Source organism: Theobroma cacao, chromosome 1 (genome assembly GCF_053813885.1).
Source record: "Theobroma cacao isolate CCN51 chromosome 1, ASM5381388v1, whole genome shotgun sequence".
In the NCBI taxonomy this organism is placed as follows: domain Eukaryota; kingdom Viridiplantae; phylum Streptophyta; class Magnoliopsida; order Malvales; family Malvaceae; genus Theobroma; species Theobroma cacao.
This window is the reverse complement of record NC_142639.1, coordinates 39096325-39120131: the sequence shown is the minus strand read 5'-3', so window position 1 is coordinate 39120131 and position 23807 is coordinate 39096325. Positions and strand designations below refer to the sequence as shown.

The following is a 23807-nucleotide window of genomic DNA, read 5'->3' as shown; positions in this document are numbered from 1 at the left end:
AAAAAAGAGAACAATTTTCTAACTTATTTTTTTTTTCTCCCTCTTTCTCTGTTACCAAACGCTTTTAGCAGTGACTAGGTGTGGACCCCGACAAGGCGCGGATCCCCAGCTCACTCTACCCTGCAATGCAAATTGCGGACTGTCAATAGTTGGGGAGCTGTACTTTTCAGTTTTTACCCTTTAAAAAAAAAAAAAGAAGTATATTTTTTATTTTTGTATATTTTATACAACTTACTAATTAATAAAAACTAAAAAATTCCACAAAATGATAATCACTGTATAAAGCAGATACTGCCATATACTCATCTGACTGTTAAATCTCCGCCCTTCCTACCTTATCACACCCCACACTCTCTCTTTATATCATATCTTTCTCGTCTCGCACCATTCTCTTCTAGCGGATGAGACCTTCAATTCCTACTTTTTTCAATGGTTATGCCCTCTTTGTTATCCTATCTCTGAATACTCTTTTCTTTTCATCAGCCTTTTTTTTTAACTTGCATCCCTGTTATCTATCGGTGTAATTCTTGTTGCTGCCCTTCCTTGAGAAGTTTAACAGTGCATTAAAGATCCCTTTTTCTCTCCGTTCTTCAATCCTTAAAGTCTCAAAAATCTTCTGTTTTGCTGCTGGCTGCTGCTTCTGCGTGGTAATTATTGAATCTTCTGACATTCGAATAAGCAGTCCACGTTAATGGAAGTCTGTCCGAGCTGTGCTTTTTTCTTTGGGGGGTGTCTTTTAATATTGTTTTGCATAATATTTAATCTAGTTTTGATTGGTTTAACGAGGTATACAGAATCAAGCAATGATTCTCTGGTGTTGGTGCTGAATGTCCTCAGCTTCTTATCTGTCATTTGGGAATTGAAATAAGGATTGGGCTATGTTCCAAACCCTGCTTTTTTACGAATATGATTGTTGTTTAATTAATTTTGGATTATGACTAAACTTTCAGAAGAGAATGACACGCAACTAGTTGCTTTTATTGCTATAGGCGTGCAGCTATATCTAGCTAAGCTTCAAGTTTCGAACACCTTGTTTTAGTCTTCCATCAACCAACAAAGATTGAAAATGGCTCCCAGGAACAGCCGCGGAAAGGCCAAGGGAGAGAAGAAGAAGAAGGAAGAGAAGGGTATCAGTGTTACCCAATCAGCTTAATTTCACTCCTTTTTTAGTTCCCCATCAAAATCCTCAAGGTTAGCTGGAAATTAACGTCCCCCTTCTTTTCCTGTGTTGCAGTTCTTCCAGTGGTCATGGACATCACCGTATACCTTCCTGACGAAACTCATGTTATTCTCAAGGTTCGTCCGTTGCTCTTGAAATTTCATGGTTCTTGTGCCCCCTCCATAGTTTATTGCTAATAACAAACTTGGGCTATAACTATTCTAATTTCGTTTATCGTGGCACCATGTGCGTGTGGTGCGTCCGCATTTCTTTCAATTTTAAAGCCGACTTTTCCTTCTTCATGCTTTTCGAGCTTGATTTTGTTACACATCATCATCATGAACTATATAATAATACTATTATTATTATCCAAAAGCTTACTTTGTCTACCTTGATTCTATTCCAATCCAGCGGAGATTACAATCTAAATACCTGAACTAATTATTATGAAATTTAAAGGAGTTCAGTTTTTTCTTGGCAAAATCACTCTAGCTCTCATAATTCTTACCAGTGGATGTATTGAAATTTAAGTTCCTTTTTTGACCAAAGATATTAGTTAGGTAGGTACATATTTTGACTACAGAGACACTACTATTTTGTTGTATTATAATCAATTAGTGGTTATCCTCAATTCCGTGGTAAGTACCCAAAAACATCAACAGTTGCGTAATTTGACTATCGTAATATTGGTTTTATTGGACAAATTGGCTGTTTTAATTTGGGAAGATACAGTTTTCCATCTTGTCCTTTGTTTGACATATTTGTCTGGTTTAAATTGTAAATCCTGAGCAGGGAATATCAACAGACAGGATCCTTGATGTTCGTCGACTTTTATCGGTGAACACCGAGACCTGCAACATCACAAATTTTTCGTTATCCCACGAGGTAAGGATCATAAGCCGCATGCATTCATTCTCGTCCAGTTATTTTGATAAAATTGGCATCGTGGCGAGCATGTTTGAAAGACTAATTTTATTTTCTTCAATTTTTGGTCGTCGTACTATTTATAAATGATATAAATGTAATAAAATAATAATTTTATAAATAATAATATTATTATCAGAAATTTTAATATTTTAATTAATTCATAAAATTTCAACCAGAAATATGAAATCATGTCAGCTGTGAAAAATATAACCGCAGAAGGGACACACACATCGGGTTCAATTTGACAACATGGGTTTTGGAATATTGCTGGAAGTCATGTTGAAGCATGGCAATCGTTTTCCATCTCTGGAATAATAGACGATATTTTTTTTCTCTTTTACTTCTTTTTGGAAAGGGGGCATCTCATTTTGCACAAGATACAAATTTTTCGGTCTATATAAATCATTTTTTAAATATTCATAATAATAAAAATCAATGTTTAACTTGAAAAAAGTTTAAAAGGGTGGCTTTGTAATTTTATAAGAAATATTTTATTTTAGCAATCTAATAAGAAATTTTTAGGGGGCTAAAATTTATATTTAGGCTTAACTGAAGGGGCATGATTGACCATTCGCTATGGAACCGACTTAAATCCATTTCTGTTTTTACGCTTTACAGATTAGAGGGCCGCAGTTAAAAGACACCGTCGACGTTTCAGCGCTCAAGCCGTGCGTCCTAACTTTAACTGAAGGTAAGATTTATGGAGGGCAAAAAAGTAAAAGTAATTTCTAAAAACATGGGTGCGACGTCGGTTGATGTAAAAAAAATATATGACCGTTACACTGCTTTCAAAGCTTTGATAAGATGCCATTGCTTAGCCAAGCTTTTATAAGTGCGCCATTCCCATCTCCCTCCTAAAAAGATCTAACAGCTAGTTTCTCTGTTTCTGTTTTGCGCCATCAAAATTTGCGGAAAAAAAAAAAAAAGCAGAGGACTACGATGAAGAGAGCGCGGTGGCGCACGTTAGACGGATACTGGATATCATGGCTTGCACCACGTGCTTTGGCCCATCGGCCACCGGCAAAGATCAGCCGAAGCCCGTCGACGCCAGCAAGAATGCGCCGGTTCCGCTGGACAAGAGCTATGCCGCCGCCAAGAAAACTACCACCCGTACTTATAAGGAATCGCCGTCGAAATCTTTGTCGAAGGACGTGGCGGTGGATGCAGAAGGAGAGATGAGGCATTCTTGTCCTAAGCTCGGCACCTTCTACGAATTCTTTTCCCTCTCTCATCTCAGTCCTCCTCTTCAATGTATTCTCTCTCTCTCGATTTCTTTGTCTTTCTTTGTTTGCATTTTCTCTTGTTTCCATCGCGTACGGTTTGAACTTGGCGACGATTTTTTGTTTTTGCAGTTATAAGGAAGGCAACGAAGCGACAAGTTGAGGAGATCTCCGGCGACGACCATCTCTTCTCCCTCGAAGTGAGATCTTCGTTCTTGAACCTCTTGCAGTGATGAGTATTTTTCTTGGCTAGCCCTCTCTCTTTCTCTTGTATTTGTGATATAAATTTGTGATAATGACCAGGTTAAGCTTTGCAATGGAAAGCTGGTTCACGTGGAAGCTTGCCGAAAAGGCTTTTATAACGTTGGGAAGCAGCGGATTCTTTGTCACAATCTTATTGATTTGTTACGCCAACTCAGTAGAGCTTTTGATAATGTCAGTTTTTGATTTTCCCTCCTTGTAGATTTTACTCATGTTCATTTATTTTCTGTTTATCTGATTTGAAACATGCTTTGAAATGTGATAAGCTTTTTGATTCTCGTCTTAACTAGTTCACTGGTTTTGCAGATGATATTGTCTTTCATGTGTTATTTAATGGTTTCCCTCTTTAAGCATGATAATATTTGGTCTGCGCTTCTTTTTGTGTGGTATTTTTGTGACTTGTATTGATTCATTATTTTAAGTTAAATGGTTTCTGTTAAATGGGTGTTTTTAAGTTCTTGTTTCGTCTTTTAATCTGTCAAAAGAATTTCCTCATGTTAATATCTTGTTACCAATATTACAGGCGTACACTGATCTCATGAAAGCATTCTCAGAACGTAATAAGGTATATGATCATTGCATCACTGCTTGTCCTTTCATTTAGTTGCTTTGATTGACAATGCTCAAGATATTGTTCATTAAGATAGCCTAGCTCACGTATTGTTTCACAACTTTGCATTTTTTTTCTGGAACTTCTGTTTGCAGTTTGGGAATCTTCCTTATGGCTTCAGAGCCAATACATGGCTCATTCCTCCAATTGCAGCACAGTCACCATCAAATTTCCCACCTCTCCCTATGGAAGATGAAATGTGGGGGGGTAATGGAGGTGGTTTAGGAAGAGAAGGCAAAAGTGATTTGATACCTTGGGCCAATGAGTTTTCATTTCTTGCATCTATGCCCCACAAGACCGCCCAGGAGAGGGAGATTCGGGACAGGAAAGCATTCCTTCTTCACAGCCTATTTGTCGATGTGGCCATTCTCAGAGCTGTTAAGGCTGTGAAGAATGTAATGGGAAAGCTGAAGCCCAGTGGCTCAGTAAAAAATTGTGAAACTCTGTACACTGAGAGAGTGGGGGATTTGAGTATAATGGTAATGAAAGATGCTTCCAATGCTAGCTGTAAGGTGGAAACTAAAATTGATGGAATTCAAGCAACCGGAGTTGATCAAAAGAACTTGGTTGAAAGAAACTTATTGAAAGGGATCACAGCTGATGAAAATACGGCTGCACATGTAAGATATTTTCTGGAAAATCTTAATGATGATGAATAAAAGTCTCTTCACAGTTGGGATTCTACTTTCTGAATTGGTGATATTGATACATTTTACATTTTGACTGCAGGACATTGCCACTCTTGGTCTACTAAATGTGAGATACTGTGGCTATATTGCCATTGTGAAAGTTGAGGGGAGAGAGAACGAGAAAAGCAGTCCTCTAGCTCAAAGTATTGAATTTGAACAGCCTGAAGGAGGGGCCAATGCCCTCAATATTAACAGGTTATTCTAACTCATATAATATGTCAAACATATTTACGTATGAGCTGTGTCATATATTATATTTTAAAGAAGAGGGACCAAACTGTTTATTCTACATATTTTAACATGTTTGATAAATGAAACATAGATGGTATGATTTAAAAATAATATACTGTTTCAAGTTTCAACTAAATATTTTCGAATGTTAAATATTTATCTATCCTGGAGAGAGAACTTAAACCTCAAAGATGGAAATCATTGTGGTGGCTTAATTTGCATCAGGAGGGTGTGGCCTGCATATAGTTGTTGATTTTCCCTGAATTTTAACATTTGACTGTCCTTTATGCATGTTCTCTCTCTCTCTCTTATATATAAATATATAAAGAAGATCTGCTTTTGAAATGAAAAAAGCATAACAATCCACTCACTACCACGCATCTATTGTCCTCAGTGTGTGGTTGTTCTTCAGCTCCTTTGGCTTCATAAGCAGAATTCTTAACATTTCCCTTTTTTCTCTCAGTTTGAGATTACTTCTTCACAAAACAACATCTTCAGAACTCAATAAACCAGCTGCACCTTCACAAGTTTTGGAACATGAAGAGCTTAATGCTTCCCAAGTATTGGTAGAGAGGCTGCTGCAAGAAAGTCTTGCTAAGCTTGAGGAAGAGGAACTTGCACAGAAACCTTTTGTGAGATGGGAACTAGGAGCCTGCTGGATACAATATTTGCAGGACCAAAACAGTACAGAAAAAGATAAAAAACCATCTGGGGAGAAGCCTAAGAATGAGATGAAGGTTGAGGGACTTGGGACACCTCTTAGGTCCCTCAAGAACAAGAAAAAATCTGATGATAATATGGGTTCTGGAAACTCAACTTCGCATCCAGATGCTGTTGAAAATGTTGCAGCAGCTTCTAAAGAATCACGGCTTGAAACCAGTTCAAAAGATGACGAGCTTGTGCTGAAGAGGAAGTTATCTGAAGAGGCCTTTGCTCGACTAAAAGAATCAGATACTGGACTTCATCGCAAGGTAGATATTCTTGAATGCTGTAGCATTCAATTTTGTGTGTAGGAAGAATTTGTCTAACGTGTCCATTTTGCATGACAGTCTTTGCAGGAACTAATTGACTTGTCACAGAAATATTACATTGAAGTTGCTCTTCCAAAACTGGTAATCATGAGTGTTATTTCCTCACTTTTCTCATTGTTTCTGTATGTAAGGTTGTAGTAGTTCCTGGTTCTAGTGCTTATTATGGGATTACAGGTTGCAGATTTTGGTTCTTTGGAACTCTCACCAGTTGATGGGCGGACTCTAACTGATTTCATGCATACTAGAGGTCTTCAGATGCGTTCTTTGGGGCATGTTGTAAGTTCTATACTCTGAGCCATATCTTTTGATTCTTAAAAGGAATTCTTTATGTCGCCAAAGCTTTGTCAAGCTCTTCTACTCTGTATTTGTAATGAGTTCACTATTTTTGTTAGTTTTCTGAGCAGATTTAATGTGTATGTGTTTGTTAGAAACATATATCCACAGACATTGCATCAAAGTCTGTGACAATTCACTATACAGTCCATCATCTTTTGCTACCTATCCCCATGTCATGAATTGCTCGCGGTGTGTGAGCCTGTGAGATATGGAAAAATTGAAACACTTGACTTTATTATTTTTCCATAATAAGTTATTGGTTGATATTTGGTTTCTGCTCAGGTCAAGCTTTCAGAAAAGCTATCACATGTGCAGTCACTTTGTATTCATGAGATGATTGTTCGGGCATTCAAGCATATTCTGCAGGCTGTGATTGCCGCTGTTGTTAACACTGATAAATTGGCTGTATCAATAGCTTCTGCACTGAACCTGATGCTTGGAGTTCCTGAAAACGGAGAACTGCATAGGTCTTGCAATATCCATTCCCTGGTGTTGAAGTGGTTGCAGGTCTTCTTGATGAAGCGATATGAATGGGATATTACCAACTTAGACTTCAATGACATTCGGAAATTTGCAATTCTACGTGGATTATGCCATAAGGTATTTCATTTCCAACTTTTAAGGATTTGGAGATGAAGTATATTACACAGTGTTCACTAAGTAGTTGTAAGAAGCTATATTGGCCTTTGCCACTATTCTTGAAAGTACATTACAAAGATCACCAAGGATGCAGGATAAACTAAAATTTCATTTATCTAAAGAAGCAGGAAGTCTGCTACAAGAGGGTGCAGACTGCTAGAAATGGAATAGGAAAAGGGAGTTCAGCTAAGCAATGAAATTAGCTAAAAATCTCCTGAGTTATTCTCCAATTATGGCTGAGATCATCTATGACTTGGCCTGTTGCAATTATCTTCCCTCTGACACACTTTGATGCACTTCATAATATCTGGAATAGAAGCATGATTTTGACCAAATAATCTGTTGTTCATCTTCCTCCAAATGTAGTATATGACTGCATTCCAAGTAATAACTGCAATTAATGACTTGCCTCTGTGCTTCTTTCTGGCCCAAGTGAATTCTGAATGCCAATCTTTTACTTGTCTGTGCACATTAGACTTGTGAAGGACCCTCCGCGAGAGACTAAGTCATTAAGATTGCAGTCATATATTACAGTTGTACAGGATGCCTAGAAGCTAAGATTTATGGAGTCAGAGATCCTTCTCCCCACCCCTGGCCCCCTCCCTCTCTCAGTAGACTTAGATGATGGATTTTGCTATCAAATTGGCTAAAATGAAAATTTACTGATCAGAATTGAGAATAAGGGTACAATTCTCTATGGCTTATATAGGGTACTTTGTCTGCCTAGGGAAAGGTTATAGATCATGGGCCCAATTGCCTGTGAAGTTATCCGAAAGAGGATGTGGTGGATGAAGCACAAACACTAAGTATTACATTTCCTTTTTCTCTCATTTGCTTCTTTTAGGTAGGAATTGAGTTGGTTCCAAGGGATTTTGACATGGATTCTCCTAGCCCATTCCAACCGTCAGATGTTGTCAGCCTGGTTCCAGTGCATAAGGTGATTAATTCTGGAACATTCTATTCTTTTTTCTCCTTTCCCAATTTTGTTTCAGAATTTGTTGGTTTTATCATAAGTTTGTGTATAGTTGAATTTGATCTATTTTCAGCAAGCAGCATGCTCATCTGCCGATGGAAGGCAACTTCTAGAATCATCAAAAACAGCCTTAGATAAGGGAAAACTCGAAGATGCAGTGACTTATGGAACCAAGGTATATGACATATATCCTCTTTCCAATATGAATTGCCTATCACGTGCTTCAGCAACTTATTTCTATATCTCTAGTCTCCAACCTGCTGTACTTTTCATGGTTTCGGCAGGCTCTTTCAAAGCTGGTATCAGTTTGTGGTCCTTATCATCGAATGACAGCTGGAGCTTACAGCCTTCTTGCTGTAGTTTTATATCACACTGGAGACTTCAATCAGGTCTTTTGATAACCATTTCTATATGGAATGTGTGAAAATCCATATAATACTAGAATAATAGTACCCTAAAAAGTTTTATAGAAGTATTCTTGTTAAAAAGTGTTGTTTTATTTCAGTTTAGTGGGGGTTTCAAGTTGAATTTAAATCAGTAATCTGTCCCAATTACAGGCAACAATCTACCAGCAAAAAGCCTTGGATATCAATGAGAGAGAATTGGGACTAGAGCATCCAGACACAATGAAGAGTTATGGAGATCTTGCTGTATTCTATTACAGGCTTCAGCATACAGAACTTGCTCTTAAGTATGTTTGTTTGTGTTTTATGTATTTTAGATTGAGGCTTAAACAAGATGTTTACAATTTATTTTTAGTGCCTTGTAGCTATCATGGATTACCTTCAATACTATACAATATGCGTTATAGATATTGAAGCAGCCATCTGCGTTTTCTACTGGGCCACTCGATGGATTTGAGTGTCATGAGACTAGTTTAATCTGCTTAAATGCCTATAATTAGAGGCTTTTTCTTTTTCAAACTATACTTTGAACCTAATCTTATTGTTTGCTTCTGGCATTTTAAGTTTCTAAAGAAATATCTTGCAAGATGGCTGTGGCCACTTTCAAATCATATTTTTCATCTTTCTTGTTAACCTTTTAATCTAAACATCTATAAATTTTTGTTGGATCAGATATGTTAAGCGTGCTCTGTATCTTTTACATCTTACCTGTGGCCCGTCTCATCCAAATACTGCCGCAACATATATTAATGTAGCTATGATGGAAGAAGGCCTGGGCAATGTGCATGTTGCCCTCAGATATCTGCACAAAGCTCTGAAATGTAACCAAAGGTTACTTGGTCCAGACCATATTCAGGTTTGGATTTCTTATTTTCTCAATTTCTTTGAACTTTGTTTTTACGGCATTTTTTTGTTATATCTATCTATGATACTATTTCTTGATCTGGTGAGACAGTAAATCATACAAAACCTATGGTCCTGATATTGAGTCTTCTCTTTCATCAGTTTTAGACAAATATGAATTCTTATATGGCTAAAAACTAAAGTCATTGCAGAGGTTTTTCAATTTTTGGCTTGGTTTTTCTTTTAATGGTTGATTGGTTGTATAAAACTAATTGATAAAATGCATTCAGGACTACAGAGAATTAATGCTTTTTATAAGCGTGATAAGTTAAGTCATATAGTGGGTGGTAAGACAGTGCTGTCTCGGTTGTCTTTGCTGAAATGCAGGCTTGCTAAAACATGTAAATGAATTAAACTCAATTTTGAATTTATACGTGCTTCAAATCGGGTGCTGGCAAGCATCATTATCTATCAAAATGTACTTTTGGCGTCCTTTTTTCCTTCATTTTTACATCACAAAGAAAAAACCTTTCAAGGAATAATCCTTTCTTCTGTTAATTTCTCCAGACAGCAGCGAGTTATCATGCTATAGCAATTGCACTCTCATTGATGGAAGCATACCCTTTAAGTGTCCAACATGAACAAACAACCTTGCAAATTCTCCGAGCAAAGCTGGGCCCAGATGATTTGCGTACCCAGGTATCTTATGCAGTGCATAGATTGAACATGTACTTTCTGTATTGGGTGTATTCTCATATTCAAGTTGATGATATATCTGAAAACTGCGACAAATGCTTTCTGGCTATGATTCATACCTAAAAGATTTAAGTGACTTTCGACCTGGAGATAATGCAGCTACTGGTTCAAACTCTTAGTTGACAGAGCAAATCATAATAAAGCGGAAGTTGGCAGCAATAGTAGCTTGATGATTTTTGACATAGGGACATCTAATGCATGACTTGAATAAAAAATTTCAGACAGCGCGTGATAGATATGATTATTTTTGAGGGTTTTATTTTATTTTATCATTATCAATGAGCTGTTGCAACTTTCTGATGAATTCTTGCAGGACGCTGCTGCATGGCTTGAGTACTTTGAGTCCAAGGCGTTTGAACAGCAAGAAGCTACTCGAAATGGTACCAAGAAGCCAGATGCATCCATAGCTAGCAAAGGCCATCTAAGGTAAATCATCTTAGCATATTCCTTGAAGAAGTGCTCTCGAAAATAGTTGATTGTTTTCGAATGTCGTGCAGTTTCCTTCTGCTACTTTGTGTATTATTTCACATAATTGATCACACCCATCCACCCACACAAAAGAAGCAAAACAAAATTTGCCCCAGTCATGGCTGGCGGACCCAACCTGTCTTCAAATTCTTTCTTTGATACTCCATTCATTTCTGTCGTGGATTATTACTTTTTTATATTAATTGGAGTAAAAATTTAAAAAAGTTTGGTTTATTGTTCCAAATCTGTTGTGTGGAAGACTGCTTGAATAGAATTGTTAAAGCTGGCATATTATAGTACTTTGTGTACTATTCACATAATTGGTCCTGCTGTTATGCCCGTTGCCCGTTGCTTCAATCTCCTAGTTCAGATGTAGAAAAAGTAATTCATGCTGTTTCTTGGATTTTCTTATGGAATCTTGAGATTTCACTTGGCTATTGTGGACCCAGCTTTCAATTGCTTATGGAAGGATATTTATCTCTGCTTAAAAAAAAAAGGCGTCTTGAGCACATTAATAAAATAAGAAATCAGTTTTCATAAATGAGTTTTTATTGAACACTGAAGAGTGCAAAAAGTTCGCCTCAGCCTCTGTTCTTACAAATTACCAATGGATGGCAAAGTGCCTCTATTCTTCGTCGTTCATGTGGGTTCACCTTACCCGGATCCTTGTCGTCCCCACACCCACACCCACACCACACAAACCCACCCACACAAAAGAAACAGAACAAAATCTGCCCCAGTCATGGCTGGTGGACCCAACCTGTCTTCAAATTCTTTCTTTGATACTCCATTCATTTCTGTTTTGGATTATTACTTTTTTACGCTAATTTGAGTAAAGATTTAAAAAATTTTGGTTTATTATTCCAAATGTGTTGTGTGTGGAAGACTGCTTGAATAGAATTGTTCTAGCTGGCATCATTTTATGATATCTGAAAAGCTGCTGTAGTGATTACAAAGATTATTATAGTAGTAGTAGTTAGGCTGGTTTTCTAAGAACTCTTTCAGTCCATGGCCCAAATGAAAAAATTCTTTTGCGAAGCACCTCACTGGATTATCAACATTTGTATACATACTTTTTATTCTTGTGTCTGCTAGAGGTTGGGGATGTGATACCCTTTTTTTCCTGTCTGGGAAAATTCAGACATCCTTGTACTGATCCTAATGTTTTATGCTACTTTGCAGTGTATCTGATTTGCTTGACTATATTAATCCAAATCATGATCTCAAAGGGAAAGATGTTGCAGCAGGAAAGAGAAGAAGCTATATTGCGAAGGTAGGATGGAGTTTATTTTGTGGTTAGTCAAACTTATTGTTGACATACTATTATTGTTGATGATAGGAACCAGACTCAAAATGATTCTCTTTACTAATGCTGTTGCATGAAATGAGTCAGTAGGGCATTATCTAGAGTTTGTTGTTAACTAAGTTTTTGCAGACTGTATCAGTGGCTAAGACCTATAGAAAGAAATTTGAAGTAGTTTGAGGTCGTTAATTTTACTGAGTTAGCCAAACTGTCATAACAAGGCTCCACAGGCCTGATTTTGTGCGTAATTGAACCTATTCTGAAGCTTTGCTGTCCATGTAACGTTGAGAAGGTGGCTTATCCTGGGTCAGAATCCACAGTCCATGAAAAGTGGAGAACAGTGAGAACTAGAACCTTTAGATATGGGGCTGTGGACCTGGCATGGGCATTTATAGAATCTGGTGGAAATGTTGTCTCCAGAAATGAATGTCATCTTTCTCCAATGGGGAAAAATTATTGTCCCTTCTATGATAAAAGACAGGGTGCCACATTCTTTTCCGCGGAAGGGGAAAATTTTTTTTCTACTTTTGTTTTAACAATTTTACAATTATAGAAGAAAGTATCTAAGCATCCTGGTAAAGGCATAATCGCGGGAGGACTCACCAGACAAACCTGGATAATTGCAAGTCTGCAGTCCAGGAAAAACGCAACGTGACTTTTAGCATGCACCATCCGTTGCATGCAATCTGTTCTTCATTTTTTCTTACTTGTAATGCACCTCATCTGCAATCTCAATTCTCCTATGCAGGTGAAGGGAAAACTCCAGCCTGCTAATCATCCAGCAAGTTCTGAGGGATCTCCTAAAGAGGCTGCAAAAGAGGCTTCAGATGAAGAGACACATTTATCTGAACAGGAAGATAAACCAGATGCTAACCAGGAGACAAGCTCTTTGCCAGTGCAGTCCCAGGCTCCTGTTGTGGAAGAGACAACAGAGGCAAGACTGAACATTGATAATCACATTCTGTCTGAATCACATGCTGAAGGGGATGATGGGTGGCAACCAGTTCAAAGGCCAAGAACATCTGCCTCACTTGGACGACGACTAAAGCAGAGGCGAGCAACTATTGGTAAGGTTTTTAGTTATCAGAAAAAGAATGTTGATCCTGATGTGGAATTCCCTCTGGTCAAGGCCACTCATCAGAGTAGTAGGTATTACCTATTGAAGAAACGGACAATATCTCATGGAGCTTATACAGATCAGTACACTATGAACCCCTCCCAAGGTTCAAAAGTTGGACGGAGAATAATCAAAACTGTTACATACAGGGTTAAGTCCATTCCATCATCTACTAAAAGTTCAACTGAAATCTCTAGAAATGGAGGTGAGGTGTTTAATTCTTCAGGGGAACCAGCTTCTACTTTTGCACCAAATGATCTCCGTCCAACAAAAAATTCTATAGTCAGTCTTGGGAAATCTCCTTCTTACAAGGAAGTAGCCTTGGCCCCTCCAGGCAGTATCTCCAAACTGCATTTCAGGCCTGAAACTGATTGTCCTGAGAAACCAGACTTCAACATTGAAAAACATCAAGAGGTAATGACTGAAACAAAAGATAATTTTGATCAGTTGACTTCAGGAACAGGAAAAATATTTGAAAAGAAGAATGAGAACTCTACATTGGATTCAACAGATAGCTTGAAAGAGGAAATTGCTGCAGTTGAAAATAAGGAAGAAACTAGGTCAACTGCTGGAATGGAAAATAACTCTTCTTTAGTGGTGTCTGAGAAAGTGGAAGGAGTAGGACTTGACGCTGGTGGAAACGAGGCTCCTGAAGTTGTACAGGATGGCATATTCATAAATGGCATGCCAAATTCAATTGATTCTCCTAAGAGTGAACTCTGTGAGAAGGTTTTGTCTAGAGGTTTTGAACCTCACAGTAATCCAAACTCCACATTGCAAGAGGTAGAGGAAATGGACAAACCCTTAGTTGTAAATTCTGGTAATGGTCAGGGACTAGCCAACAAGAAGTTGTCTGCGTCAGCAGCTCCTTTCAACCCATCAACACCCATTTCACGTGCTGCACCACTCCCCATGAACATCACCCTTCCTCCTGCTCCTGGACCTGTTCCCCCCGTTGGACCTTGGCCAGTGAACATGCCTATTCACCCTGCACCTCCTACTGTCTTACCAAATCCAATATGCTCCTCCCCTCACCATCCATACCCATCACCTACTCCAACCCCAAACATAATGCAGTCTCTACCCTTTATGTATCCTCCCTATACTCAACCCCAACCTGTACCAACGAGCACCTTTCCCATAACTAGCAACCCTTTTCACCCCAGTCAGTTCTCATGGCAATGCAATGTGAACCCCAGCATACCAGAGTTCATTCATGGGACAGTTTGGCCTGCTCATCCAATGGAGTTCTCTATACCATCACCAATTGTTGAGCCAATTGCTGATCAGATATTGGAGCCTAAAATGCAAAGTGATGATGCAAACCCAAGTCCAGCTCCAATGCTGCCTGTGGATATTGACACTGTGGGAGAAGCTAAGAAAGAAGTCAACATTTCAGCATCTGAGGCAATAAATAATGATAATGAAGTAGCTAGAGTTGGGTTGGAAAGTGTACTGGAAAATGGTCACTTGAATCAATCTATGGTTGACAATTCTGGGAATGATCCAAGCCCAAACAAAAATCCTGAAGGCAGTGCTGAAAGGAAGAGTGATGGTGAGAAAACCTTCAGCATTTTAATAAGAGGTAGAAGAAACCGAAAGCAGACGTTGAGAATGCCAATAAGTTTGCTTAGTCGACCATATGGCTCCCAGTCTTTTAAAGTTATATACAACAGAGTCGTCAGAGGGAGTGAAGCTCCAAAATCTAGTCGCTTTTATTCAAGTGAAAGTTGTACAGCTACTGCTACATAGCTGAAAGCTTTATTTCATGCGGATCTTAGCATAGAAGGATTGGTATGAACAGGGTAGAAGAAACAAAGCTTGATCAGTCCTATGGAAAGGCACATGAAGTATTGTGAATCTTTCTAGCTTCATTTTAGCAAACTGCATTGCCCATTGGATTTGTGATCTAAAATGCAGGTTGGTTTTCTTTAACTGAGGCCAGTAATGCTTTTTGTTTTCCATTTGAAATTGTGCTCACAGTGAGATGGCCTGTCTCACTGTGTTTTGTCTATTTTGGAACTTTTATTTCACTAATAAAAATTAGGTCATCAAAACCCTTTTAAGCTCATCTAGAAAATAAAAACTAGGTGGAACACACACTCTCTCTTAAAATTATACAGATGTAGAAGATTTTTCTGTTTCCCATCAAACTATCATATTAACAATATCATATTAACAATCCTAAAATTTTTTTGCAGATACTCTATATTTAACTTCTACTTGATTTAGCTGACAGTATGAACAAGAACGAGAGTGGCTTTTAAAATCAGGTATCATGACTTCACAATCTCTATTGTATCTGTCTTTTTGCTACTCAAAAAACTGCAGGAAATGATTTGAGTAGGTTAAAATTGTCTTCATCTTTCTCTTTTTTTCTTTGGAGGGGTGGGGGGGGTGGCAGGAAGGGAAGGATGCAGATAATTCTGCTTGTATGTTCAAAACTTTAGGTTTATTGTAGTTGTCTTTGTGACTGTTAAATACTCCATATCTGAGAAAATAACCCATTGAGGTTGTAATAGTTAAAACAATCATTTTAGAGTGTTCAGACATCTTTACTAAGTATGATCTAGAAAGATAACTTTTGATCCAGAGCTGCTACCTCTCGTATCAAGAGGATGTTCTGAGTGAGGTTGGGCTAGAGACTGGAAACGCATGCCCAATGAGGTTGGGTAGGGTTCAGTGTTTTCAACTTTGAGGCATTTGCAGTTGGTTTTAACTTTTTTCGCATTAACCTTGTGTGTTTTTTATGTGCTCATTTTTCATTTTGGTTTGATCTGCAGGTTCAAATGGTAATTAACTATTGGGGATTAACTAGGCGTTGTTAAGGTGACAATTTTGGTCTATACTTCAGTAAAGGATTTTCTTTCTTAATATTTTGATCACAGAATTTTAAAGACTGATTTCACCTTTTTGATTTTCTATAGCAATGCCATTGATAAATTGATTTCATTCAATTGTATATGACTTCAATTTTGTCCTTTTAATTTTTTCCACTCTGGCGCTGTCATATTGTTCAAATTTAACTGGTTGTTCCAGTATCAAGTGACACAAATATGAGAAAATAATAAAATAATTTACCTTTTATATCACTTTGGATTCCTCATTGATGTCATGGAGAGAGATCGATTACCAATACTCATTAATGTTGGCTTTGATGGGTGGCACGGTGCTACCTAGTACCAATGTAACTGCACTGCTTTTGTATCAGAGTGATACAATGATAAACATCAGGCAAAACTATGAGAAAATGATCTCTAATTTTTTTGGAGTAAATTGTGAGAAATAATTTTTTTTGATAAAAATATTTTAAAAATAATTATCAAAATAAATTTAATTATTTTTAGTCATATTTAATTATAATTTGACGAAAATATTTTTTAAATTATTTTAAATAAATTAAACAATTCATCACAATTTTTCTCAATTTCTCTCCATTTGTGCTTCGGATATTTGTGTTTCGAATTTCTCTCTCACCATCTCAATCTCTCAAATTTTATCGATTTTTCTGTTCGGCATTCGTCTGCTATGCTTTCGATTTCTCTCTCTCACGTTTTCAGATTTCTCTTTCTTACGTTTTCAAGACACCAAACAATGGTTTTGACGTGTTTGGTTGGGTGGTTGTTTGAAAAATTCGATTTTTAGCTATTTTAGATAAAACTAAAATGATAAAAATAATAACAAATGTATGAAATAACTTTTAATTGAATGAATTCGGGATATAGATATCAATAAATTCAAAATTTGAAAATTTATAAATCTAGGGTTTAAAAAAAAATTTTTTAGTCAAAGTAGATGTTTTAGATAAAAAACATTTGTATTTTGATTTATGAAAACATGTTAGAAACACTTTAATCTGTGCCAACTTGTCAAAAAAAAAAAAGTTGAGAGGATTTGAAATTTCATAGATTTTTGTGCATGACGTGTCATAGGTTTTTGCACATGGCATGTAACACGCTTATCATGACTTGTCACAAGCTTTTGTACATAGCGTGTCACACGCTAACTATGGCTTGTCACATGCTTTTGTACATGACGTGTCACACATTAACCATGGTTTATCATAGGTTTTTGCATATGGCATGTAACACGCTAACCATGATTTGTCACAGGCTTTTGTACATGACATGTCACACGCTAACCATGACTTGTCACAGATTTTTATACATGACGTGTCACATGTATTTGTACATGACGTGTAACACGCTAACCATGACTTATCACAGGTTTTTGTACATGAAGTGTCACACGCTAACCATGGCTTGTCACAGATTTTTGTACATGGCGTGTCACATGTTTTTGTACATGACTTGTCACAGATTTTTGTATATGGCGTGTAACACGCTAACCATGGCTTGTCACAGATTTTTGTATATGGTGTATAACATTATAGCGTGTAACTTCATTAAGGGTAATTTTATCCAACTTGATTAAAACTATAAAAAGAGTTATTTTTAAAAATATCTTATCTTTAAGGATTATTTTTTAAAATGTTCTATTTTTTTATTACATAAACAACGGCAAGAAAGCTCAAACTCAAAAATCGCTCAAGATATCTCTCTAATGGACCTTCATTTCCTGATCACAAAAGACAAATGCATCTTCATTTTGCGACTAAGGTTACAATTACACTTGACAGAGAAAATTGTGAGTCCCTAGTTCTGTCCCAGGAAAATTGAAATTGGAATATGGTTCAACTTGGTAAACAAATATGAAGCTATTTAATCACTTCTCACGCGAAGAAAGCTCACACATAAAATGGCTTGTATAGCAGGTTCAGAAGCTAAATTCAGTAAGTTGAACAATGCAGTTACACATGGCTTGGCTTCCTCAAGGCTAACTGGTGCAATGCTGAGCACTCCGTTCAGATACATGATCAATCAAAACCCCTCAGTTCCATCAAAGTATTGAGAATTTTAGAACATGAGCTACTAAATTGGATTCATTTGGAAGGTTGGAGGCTGACCAGACTTGTCTCTTCTTCTCATGCACGAGAATGCTTCTAAAAGAATAACTGCAATTAGAGTTATTGCAAGAAGAAACCCATAGCCAATCTTCCAGTCATTCCCAGCTCCTGCCAATTGAATTCCCAATATTACATTCAAAGCTCCAAAAAAGAGGGCCATCCTTCCAAACCAATGGTGGTACCAGTTCCAGTATCGCCGGTACTTGGAATCTTTATTGGGCCGTAGAAAAAATGCCATTATCTGAAATCATCTTTGCCACATTACATTAGCAATTCAACCTGTATAAAGTATTGAAAGCTTTGAATTATTCAAATAGGAGCAAACCTGAAGAATGCTAAGCACAAGCACAAAGATTCCTATGCCTCTATGTGCTGGAATATCAGCGTTCATGCTTCTGTAAAGTTGTACTCCAAGGAGCACGGCGGCGAGTCCTAGGATGAATCCCAGAAATTGGATCCCAGCATGAAGATAATACCATAGAGGATCTTTGTGCTTTAAGTATCTCGCTATCATTGCCCCTGCGGGGAGGATCAAACCCCATCCCATGATTCCCAATATCCCATGATTCTTTCTCTGGCTGACGTCTACGTCTAAAACAGACGCTGCAAACATAGTAGGTGATTTGTTAGCAATAGTTTGATTGTGCTGCTCTTCAAAGAATGATGAGATAGCTAACAGTTACAAAGGTTTGAAATTGAAGATTTCTTAATATAAGCAGACCTTGTGAAAAGTCGAACCAAACGGCGGTTTTATCATCGTGTTTAGTTAGGTGCAAGTGAGTAGGATATCTGCTTCCAAAAGCCACAATAAGAGGTTGCCGACCAAGACGATGTTCAAACTTGGCTTGAAATGCCAAGTAAATCATGGCCCCATGAAGGGCCACTACCGGTGGAATATTGTTAAGTGGCAATTCACCCTTGTCAGGGATGACTTGCGATGCATGGGCACCCCGCAAGTAGTATTGCTTGATTCTTGCCTGACCTTTCCTATTAAACCATCCCACCATGGCACTGGATCCAAGCATCATTCCGTTCCTGGAAAAACCAATCCCGACCCATCCAGTTGTGTAGACTGCTGATAGTATGATGGTCATGACATTGTCTGCTCTCTGGTAATACTGCATAAAGGGGTAGGATTAGCTACTTCATATTATGTAACTCTGAACTCTTGTCTTCTTGAACTAAAGGTGATCGTGGTTTCATAATGAAGTGCCATGGAACAATGTAAATATTTCAATCAATTTTCTGCATAGCACTTGCATTTTCCACCATTATAGAATGTTTCTAAGCCCATTTAATCTCTCACTCTTTTCGTTTTTGTTAATAGAAGTCTTGAGATAACCACAATTCAGAAAAAAAAAGTAGAAAACAAATTGAATTGCAATGAGATTTTGAAATTAAAAAGATGAAGCTAACCCATTTCCTTAAAACCCATTTAAATATCCGCCATCATCTTTATTGTGTCAACAAAGTCTGGCTTCAATGCATAACGAACATAAAGTCACAATTGCAGAATTACATGCATTGAAGGCACAATGCCGACCAAAAAAGGAAAAAACACTCTCTAAACTGAAACAGGGCAGTGGAAAAGGAGTTCATTCATCAGACTGCCTTTTTTTAGGTCTCTAGAGACCAAATTATTATCTTCTCCATCAGTGAAAATACAGCAATAACTGGACAAACTAATCAATGTCACAAGACCAAGCTCCACACATGTCATTATTTTCTAAAACCTCTCAATCAACTAAGCTAATCAGGTTTAATTCATTCATGCAAATATGCAACAATATACAGAGAAGCATACATAACCTGAAAATAAGAGTTGAAACAACTTACCCTCAGAACAAAGGTATGCCATATAGGCGAACAAACCATATTGGAAGTGGATATATTGCCATAAGGTGGACCAAGAAAACTTAGATCAGTACCACAAAGTTCATATCTTCCACCATCACCATCACCAGCAGTACTAATGGAACCATTGGCTAAAGGATCATTCGTATCATGGTCGAGGACTTTAAACTGAGCACCCTTATCTGGATCATCGCTGTCAGGCTCCACCAGGATCTCCTTAAAATCTGCTGCTGCAAAAACCTTGGGTCCTAGGAAGATACAAAGAAGGTATAACCCAACAAGAATCCTGGAAAAAGAAACCCAGAATCTTGGAGTTGCCATTGAGATACAAGAGCATCAACTGACAAAGCAGTTGCTAGGAAGGTCAAGAACAAGAAGACAAAGTGTGAAGGCGAAGCCATCGAGGGTGGTTAAGATGTTTCAGTTTCTTTCGACTCAAGGCTGAATTATGGTTGTTGTTGGTGAGGGTGGGGATGGCGGTTGGTGATGGCGGGTAATCATCATTCCCGCCAGCGAACTCATCACCAAATAGCATTTTCTTTTGTCTCTGCCTCTCTCCGTCCCAAAACAGTTTCATGCAATTTTAATACATCTGTTAAAGCCTTTATACCTTTAGGATAGCTGTCACTTAGCAACAAAGGTTTGGCTGAAATGAACTGGATTCGAGAGGAAGACGCAACAATGGGCCTTTTTAAGGTAAACTGTTTTAGTAAATGCATAGCCCCTTTCCCTCTCAAAAGAAGCAGTTCCGCAAACTTTTGACATGCTAGCTAATAATAAAATGAGGAAAGCTACTGAAAAATAACTAAAAAGAAAACCCAAATTTATGAATTGGCAAATCTAATCGACTAGATTATTACTAGTTCTTTAGTGAATAGATTAATACTTAATTTAGAAGAGGTTTCAATTAAACCAAAGCCAAAGATTGGCTACTTCTTGACCCACCATCGGGTTAAATTTTTGAACAATTAACAGCTAAAAAGTTCAAACAAATTTGGCAAATTTAGGTTGTGATGTCAAACTCCTTTTGTTTACAACCGAAAAAGAAAGGTCTTACAGAAAATTGATGCTGGGGTTACTTGATTTTGGTTTTATTTATGTTTTAGCTCTCATAGATTTTTCAATCCAAAGGTTTCATTTAATTTGCTTTGCTTTACAAGATAAAAGAAAGATTTAGTTTTGACAACTCAACCAAAAAATTAATCAAAAAGTTGATGGAACTTTGCACTTCATATATATATATATATATATATTAAAAACAAGAAAAAGAGTAAAAAAGTAATTATGTCAATTTAAATAACACACTTATTTATATATATATGGACATTCATTTAACAACCAGCTTTTTGCCACTGAAATTATGCCTGGGACATGTTTGGCTATAGAAATACAAATCTTTATTATATTTGAGAGCTAACCATGAAAAACACACTACATAAAACCTGTTTGCACAAGATGTACAACAAGCAACCTTTAACTTAAATCTGTGGCACCGGCTGAGATTTTGATGGCATTAGCAAATTAAGTTAGCATTGCATTGGAGAAAGCTGAAGAGAGTTAACTGGACAGGGCGCAAGCTTTGGCTACTCCTCACTAAGCCTCCTTCATTTCTCCTCTGGAACATCACAGGATGCAATATCACCATTCGCAGAGATGCTGTACCGATTGGAGAGCAGAAAATCTGCTGTAAACGCATGCTTTCGAATTAAGCCTCCTATATATATCATCACTATTAATGAAGTGATAATTGGCTTGTGAGATCATTGTCACGGTTGGCAGAGCATATGTCTAAGTCCCCACACCAGCTATCAGAAGTCAGAATTCACGGCTTCATAACAAAAGAAACTTGATTTCAAGCTCACAGTTGTGCAGTGCAATGTTAACTTTTTTGGTAGAGAAAAGGTTAACTAAAGAGATCTTGGCGGCCTGAATATATGTTCCTCACCACTCTCCTCATCAACTCTAACGATCCATTTGCTGTTAGCACTAGCAGTCTTCTTCATGGGAATGCCCCTTCTTTCTGCTCCTAACTGACCTCCACCACCCCGATCTCGCCTTTCACTTTTATTGGTTCTTCCAATAGTAGTAATTTCCATTCCTTTCCCAATGGGATGCTTCATAGACCTCACTGTAACCTTATCCTTCATTCCTTTGACATGACCTCCGAAGCCTTCCTTGTCACTCGCCAAGTTGTTAGCCACTACTACTGCCTTTTTCGGATTAACATTTATCATCTTTAACAACTTTGGGTAGTCATCATTCTTGCAATCCACCAAAGAAAAATCAATTTTTTCATAATTTTGCAGGATCTCAGTGGGGTCTCCGGTTTTAAATTCTACAATGTCTATTAGACCTGAATCTTTAGTTTCTTTTTTTGCTTCAAGAAGGGCAGTCTCCGGGAGAATGCAGACGAACCTGGCCCCAGTATGTTTTGCAGCGGTGGCTAATGCTATTGTGGATGGTGATACACTAGATTTAACCTCCACTATCAGTTTTGATTTCATGCCAGCTGCTAAGGCTGATATGAACTCACTGCTTCCAGGCTCTCGTGTTTTCCATGAGTCACTTAGCTTGTTCAGATTATTACACTGTAAGAATAAAGAAAGTAGAATTAGCCACTATCCATGGAAGTCAAAAACATAGTACTATAGACCCTGAATCCGTGAAAAAATAGTAAGAGAAGAAAATTAGCTGCGTTGCTATAGATATTTTAGATACAACGATAAGGTTGTAATCAAACACAATTTGAAGGAAATTAAACTGTCATAAAATTAAGTGGGATTATTAGTTTGGTTTAGAAAGACAAAAAAGCATTTTTCCAATCTGATTTTGCAGACAGTTATTCATCATCTTAACTTCTACTAGTTCTTTGGCCCATTGTCTATATATTTAAATGACACAAAGCTAGCAGATCTACACATCCATCTTCTAAGCATGGAAAAAGGACATCAGAAGTTACCGCAGTCATCGTCCATGAAGGATTTGATTACATGTCTGCCTAAAGCTCTTGTTTTCATGGTACTATTATGAAAAGATAACAGACCATTTAGACCCGGACGAGGGAAATCAACCCAAGAAAATCAATTAACAATTAAGTAAAACGAAGGTAATCTAACTTGGGGTTGCATTATATGCATGCCATTGCCATCTTGAATTGGCCGAGATCATATATATTCAGCAAACAAGTTGACATTAGCAAGAACGAAGGCAACTTACCATTTTTTACATGTTTCTCTACCTCTAGCAGAACCTTGTTCTTAAAGAACAAAAAAGAATTCCATTGACATTGCTTTTCTCAAGAAAAAGTTATGAAAACAACTTTTGTTTTGTACAAGCATCAAGAAAATCCTACTTACCCATCAAACACAATCTAAAGCCCCAGAAATAAAAGATGAGTGCAATTTTTAAAGCCAAGAAAAGAAAATCAGAAACTGGGGAAAGAAAACGGAAAATGAAGCAGCTGTTAATTACCAATTGGATGGTCTCGAGATATGCTTTTGTAGCGGATGTTGCAGACCATTCCATCTTGAAAGAATCTCCAAACAAACACAATAATGCAATAGAATGGGGCAGATGGGATATAAAGAAAGGGAAAGAAAAGCACGAGAATGAGAGAAATCTTGTGTTCAATCCAGGGCCTGATACAATCAGGATCTAAGAGCCTTTTTTCTTCCTTTTCCTTTTCTCCTTAGGCAAAGGAGATCAGGTACCTTTCCAGGCAAACGTTGGAGGTTCGGACCCCTGTTTATAGCAACGATCCCGCCCGCAAACGACGTTAAAACCGTGGCCTGCAAAATCGGAAACAGAACTAATCCCATGTTTGTTTTTAGTAAAATTCCAGAATCCTGCATTGAACACAGCACAACAACTAGGTAAGTCAAGCGACCACGTTTGACAAAATCTGCCCTTTAAATTTTGATGGTCAAGATAGCCACGTCAGCTACCAGTTTGACTATAGGCTTTGATTGTTGACCATACCCCAAAATATTTTGGGGTAAGAAATACAACTGTAATAATTAA

The 23807-nt window shown here is 37.5% G+C and overlaps 3 protein-coding genes across 6 annotated transcripts; 1 reads left to right on the top strand and 2 right to left on the bottom strand.

Moving 5' to 3' along the window:
* Positions 1-345: 345 nt before the first annotated feature.
* Positions 346-16059, top strand: LOC18613982 (Tetratricopeptide repeat (TPR)-like superfamily protein). 4 transcript variants are annotated; one of them, XM_007051492.3, is made up of 26 exons: positions 346-647; positions 990-1127; positions 1235-1296; positions 1952-2044; positions 2705-2777; positions 3017-3337; positions 3439-3506; positions 3610-3741; positions 4091-4132; positions 4273-4797; positions 4907-5061; positions 5561-6068; positions 6147-6209; positions 6303-6404; positions 6747-7064; positions 7948-8040; positions 8129-8251; positions 8361-8465; positions 8634-8767; positions 9153-9336; positions 9891-10022; positions 10393-10505; positions 11730-11820; positions 12599-14887; positions 15169-15240; positions 15751-16059. In XM_007051492.3, exons 2-24 carry the CDS (start codon positions 1067-1069, stop codon positions 14717-14719), a joined length of 5619 nt encoding a protein of 1872 aa, XP_007051554.3. In that variant the 5' UTR covers positions 346-647; positions 990-1066; the 3' UTR covers positions 14720-14887; positions 15169-15240; positions 15751-16059. The 4 variants fall into 4 exon arrangements, with proteins under 4 accessions (XP_007051554.3, XP_088659258.1, XP_088659257.1 ...); XM_088803132.1 differs by having other exon boundaries at positions 3014-3337; positions 8150-8251; XM_088803131.1 differs by having other exon boundaries at positions 3014-3337.
* A 1451-nt stretch (positions 16060-17510) lies between these two features.
* LOC18613981 (Cytochrome b561/ferric reductase transmembrane with DOMON related domain-containing protein) lies at positions 17511-20359 on the bottom strand. The gene is made up of 4 exons (XM_007051490.3): positions 19770-20359; positions 18655-19051; positions 18259-18536; positions 17511-18174 (listed from the first exon to the last, which is right to left on the bottom strand). The coding sequence occupies exons 1-4, from the start codon at positions 20106-20108 to the stop codon at positions 17899-17901; spliced, it is 1290 nt and encodes a 429-aa protein (XP_007051552.1). The 5' UTR covers positions 20109-20359; the 3' UTR covers positions 17511-17898.
* Positions 20360-21097: 738 nt separating this feature from the next.
* On the bottom strand, positions 21098-23594 carry LOC18613980 (uncharacterized). Its single transcript, XM_007051489.3, has 2 exons — positions 23259-23594; positions 21098-22375 (listed from the first exon to the last, which is right to left on the bottom strand). Exons 1-2 carry the CDS (start codon positions 23310-23312, stop codon positions 21695-21697), a joined length of 735 nt encoding a protein of 244 aa, XP_007051551.3. The 5' UTR covers positions 23313-23594; the 3' UTR covers positions 21098-21694.
* Between the last annotated feature and the right edge of the window lie 213 nt (positions 23595-23807).

Excerpts from the sequence above, each read along its gene's own strand:
- LOC18613982 (XM_088803131.1), top strand. The coding sequence starts at position 1,067 with ATGGCTCCCAGGAACAGCCGCGGAAAGGCCAAGGGAGAGAAGAAGAAG. Across the intron at positions 3,338-3,438 it reads TCTCAGTCCTCCTCTTCAAT|TTATAAGGAAGGCAACGAAG; the intron begins GTATTCTCTCTC and ends TTGTTTTTGCAG. Across the intron at positions 4,798-4,906 it reads ATGAAAATACGGCTGCACAT|GACATTGCCACTCTTGGTCT; the intron begins GTAAGATATTTT and ends TTTTGACTGCAG.
- LOC18613981 (XM_007051490.3), bottom strand. The coding sequence starts at position 20,108 with ATGGCAACTCCAAGATTCTGGGTTTCTTTTTCCAGGATTCTTGTTGGG. Across the intron at positions 19,052-19,769 it reads GGCATACCTTTGTTCTGAGG|TATTACCAGAGAGCAGACAA; the intron begins GTAAGTTGTTTC and ends CCCTTTATGCAG. Across the intron at positions 18,537-18,654 it reads TTGGTTCGACTTTTCACAAG|CGTCTGTTTTAGACGTAGAC; the intron begins GTCTGCTTATAT and ends CTATGTTTGCAG.
- LOC18613980 (XM_007051489.3), bottom strand. The coding sequence starts at position 23,312 with ATGGAATGGTCTGCAACATCCGCTACAAAAGCATATCTCGAGACCATC. Across the intron at positions 22,376-23,258 it reads ATCTCGAGACCATCCAATTG|TGTAATAATCTGAACAAGCT; the intron begins GTAATTAACAGC and ends TTATTCTTACAG.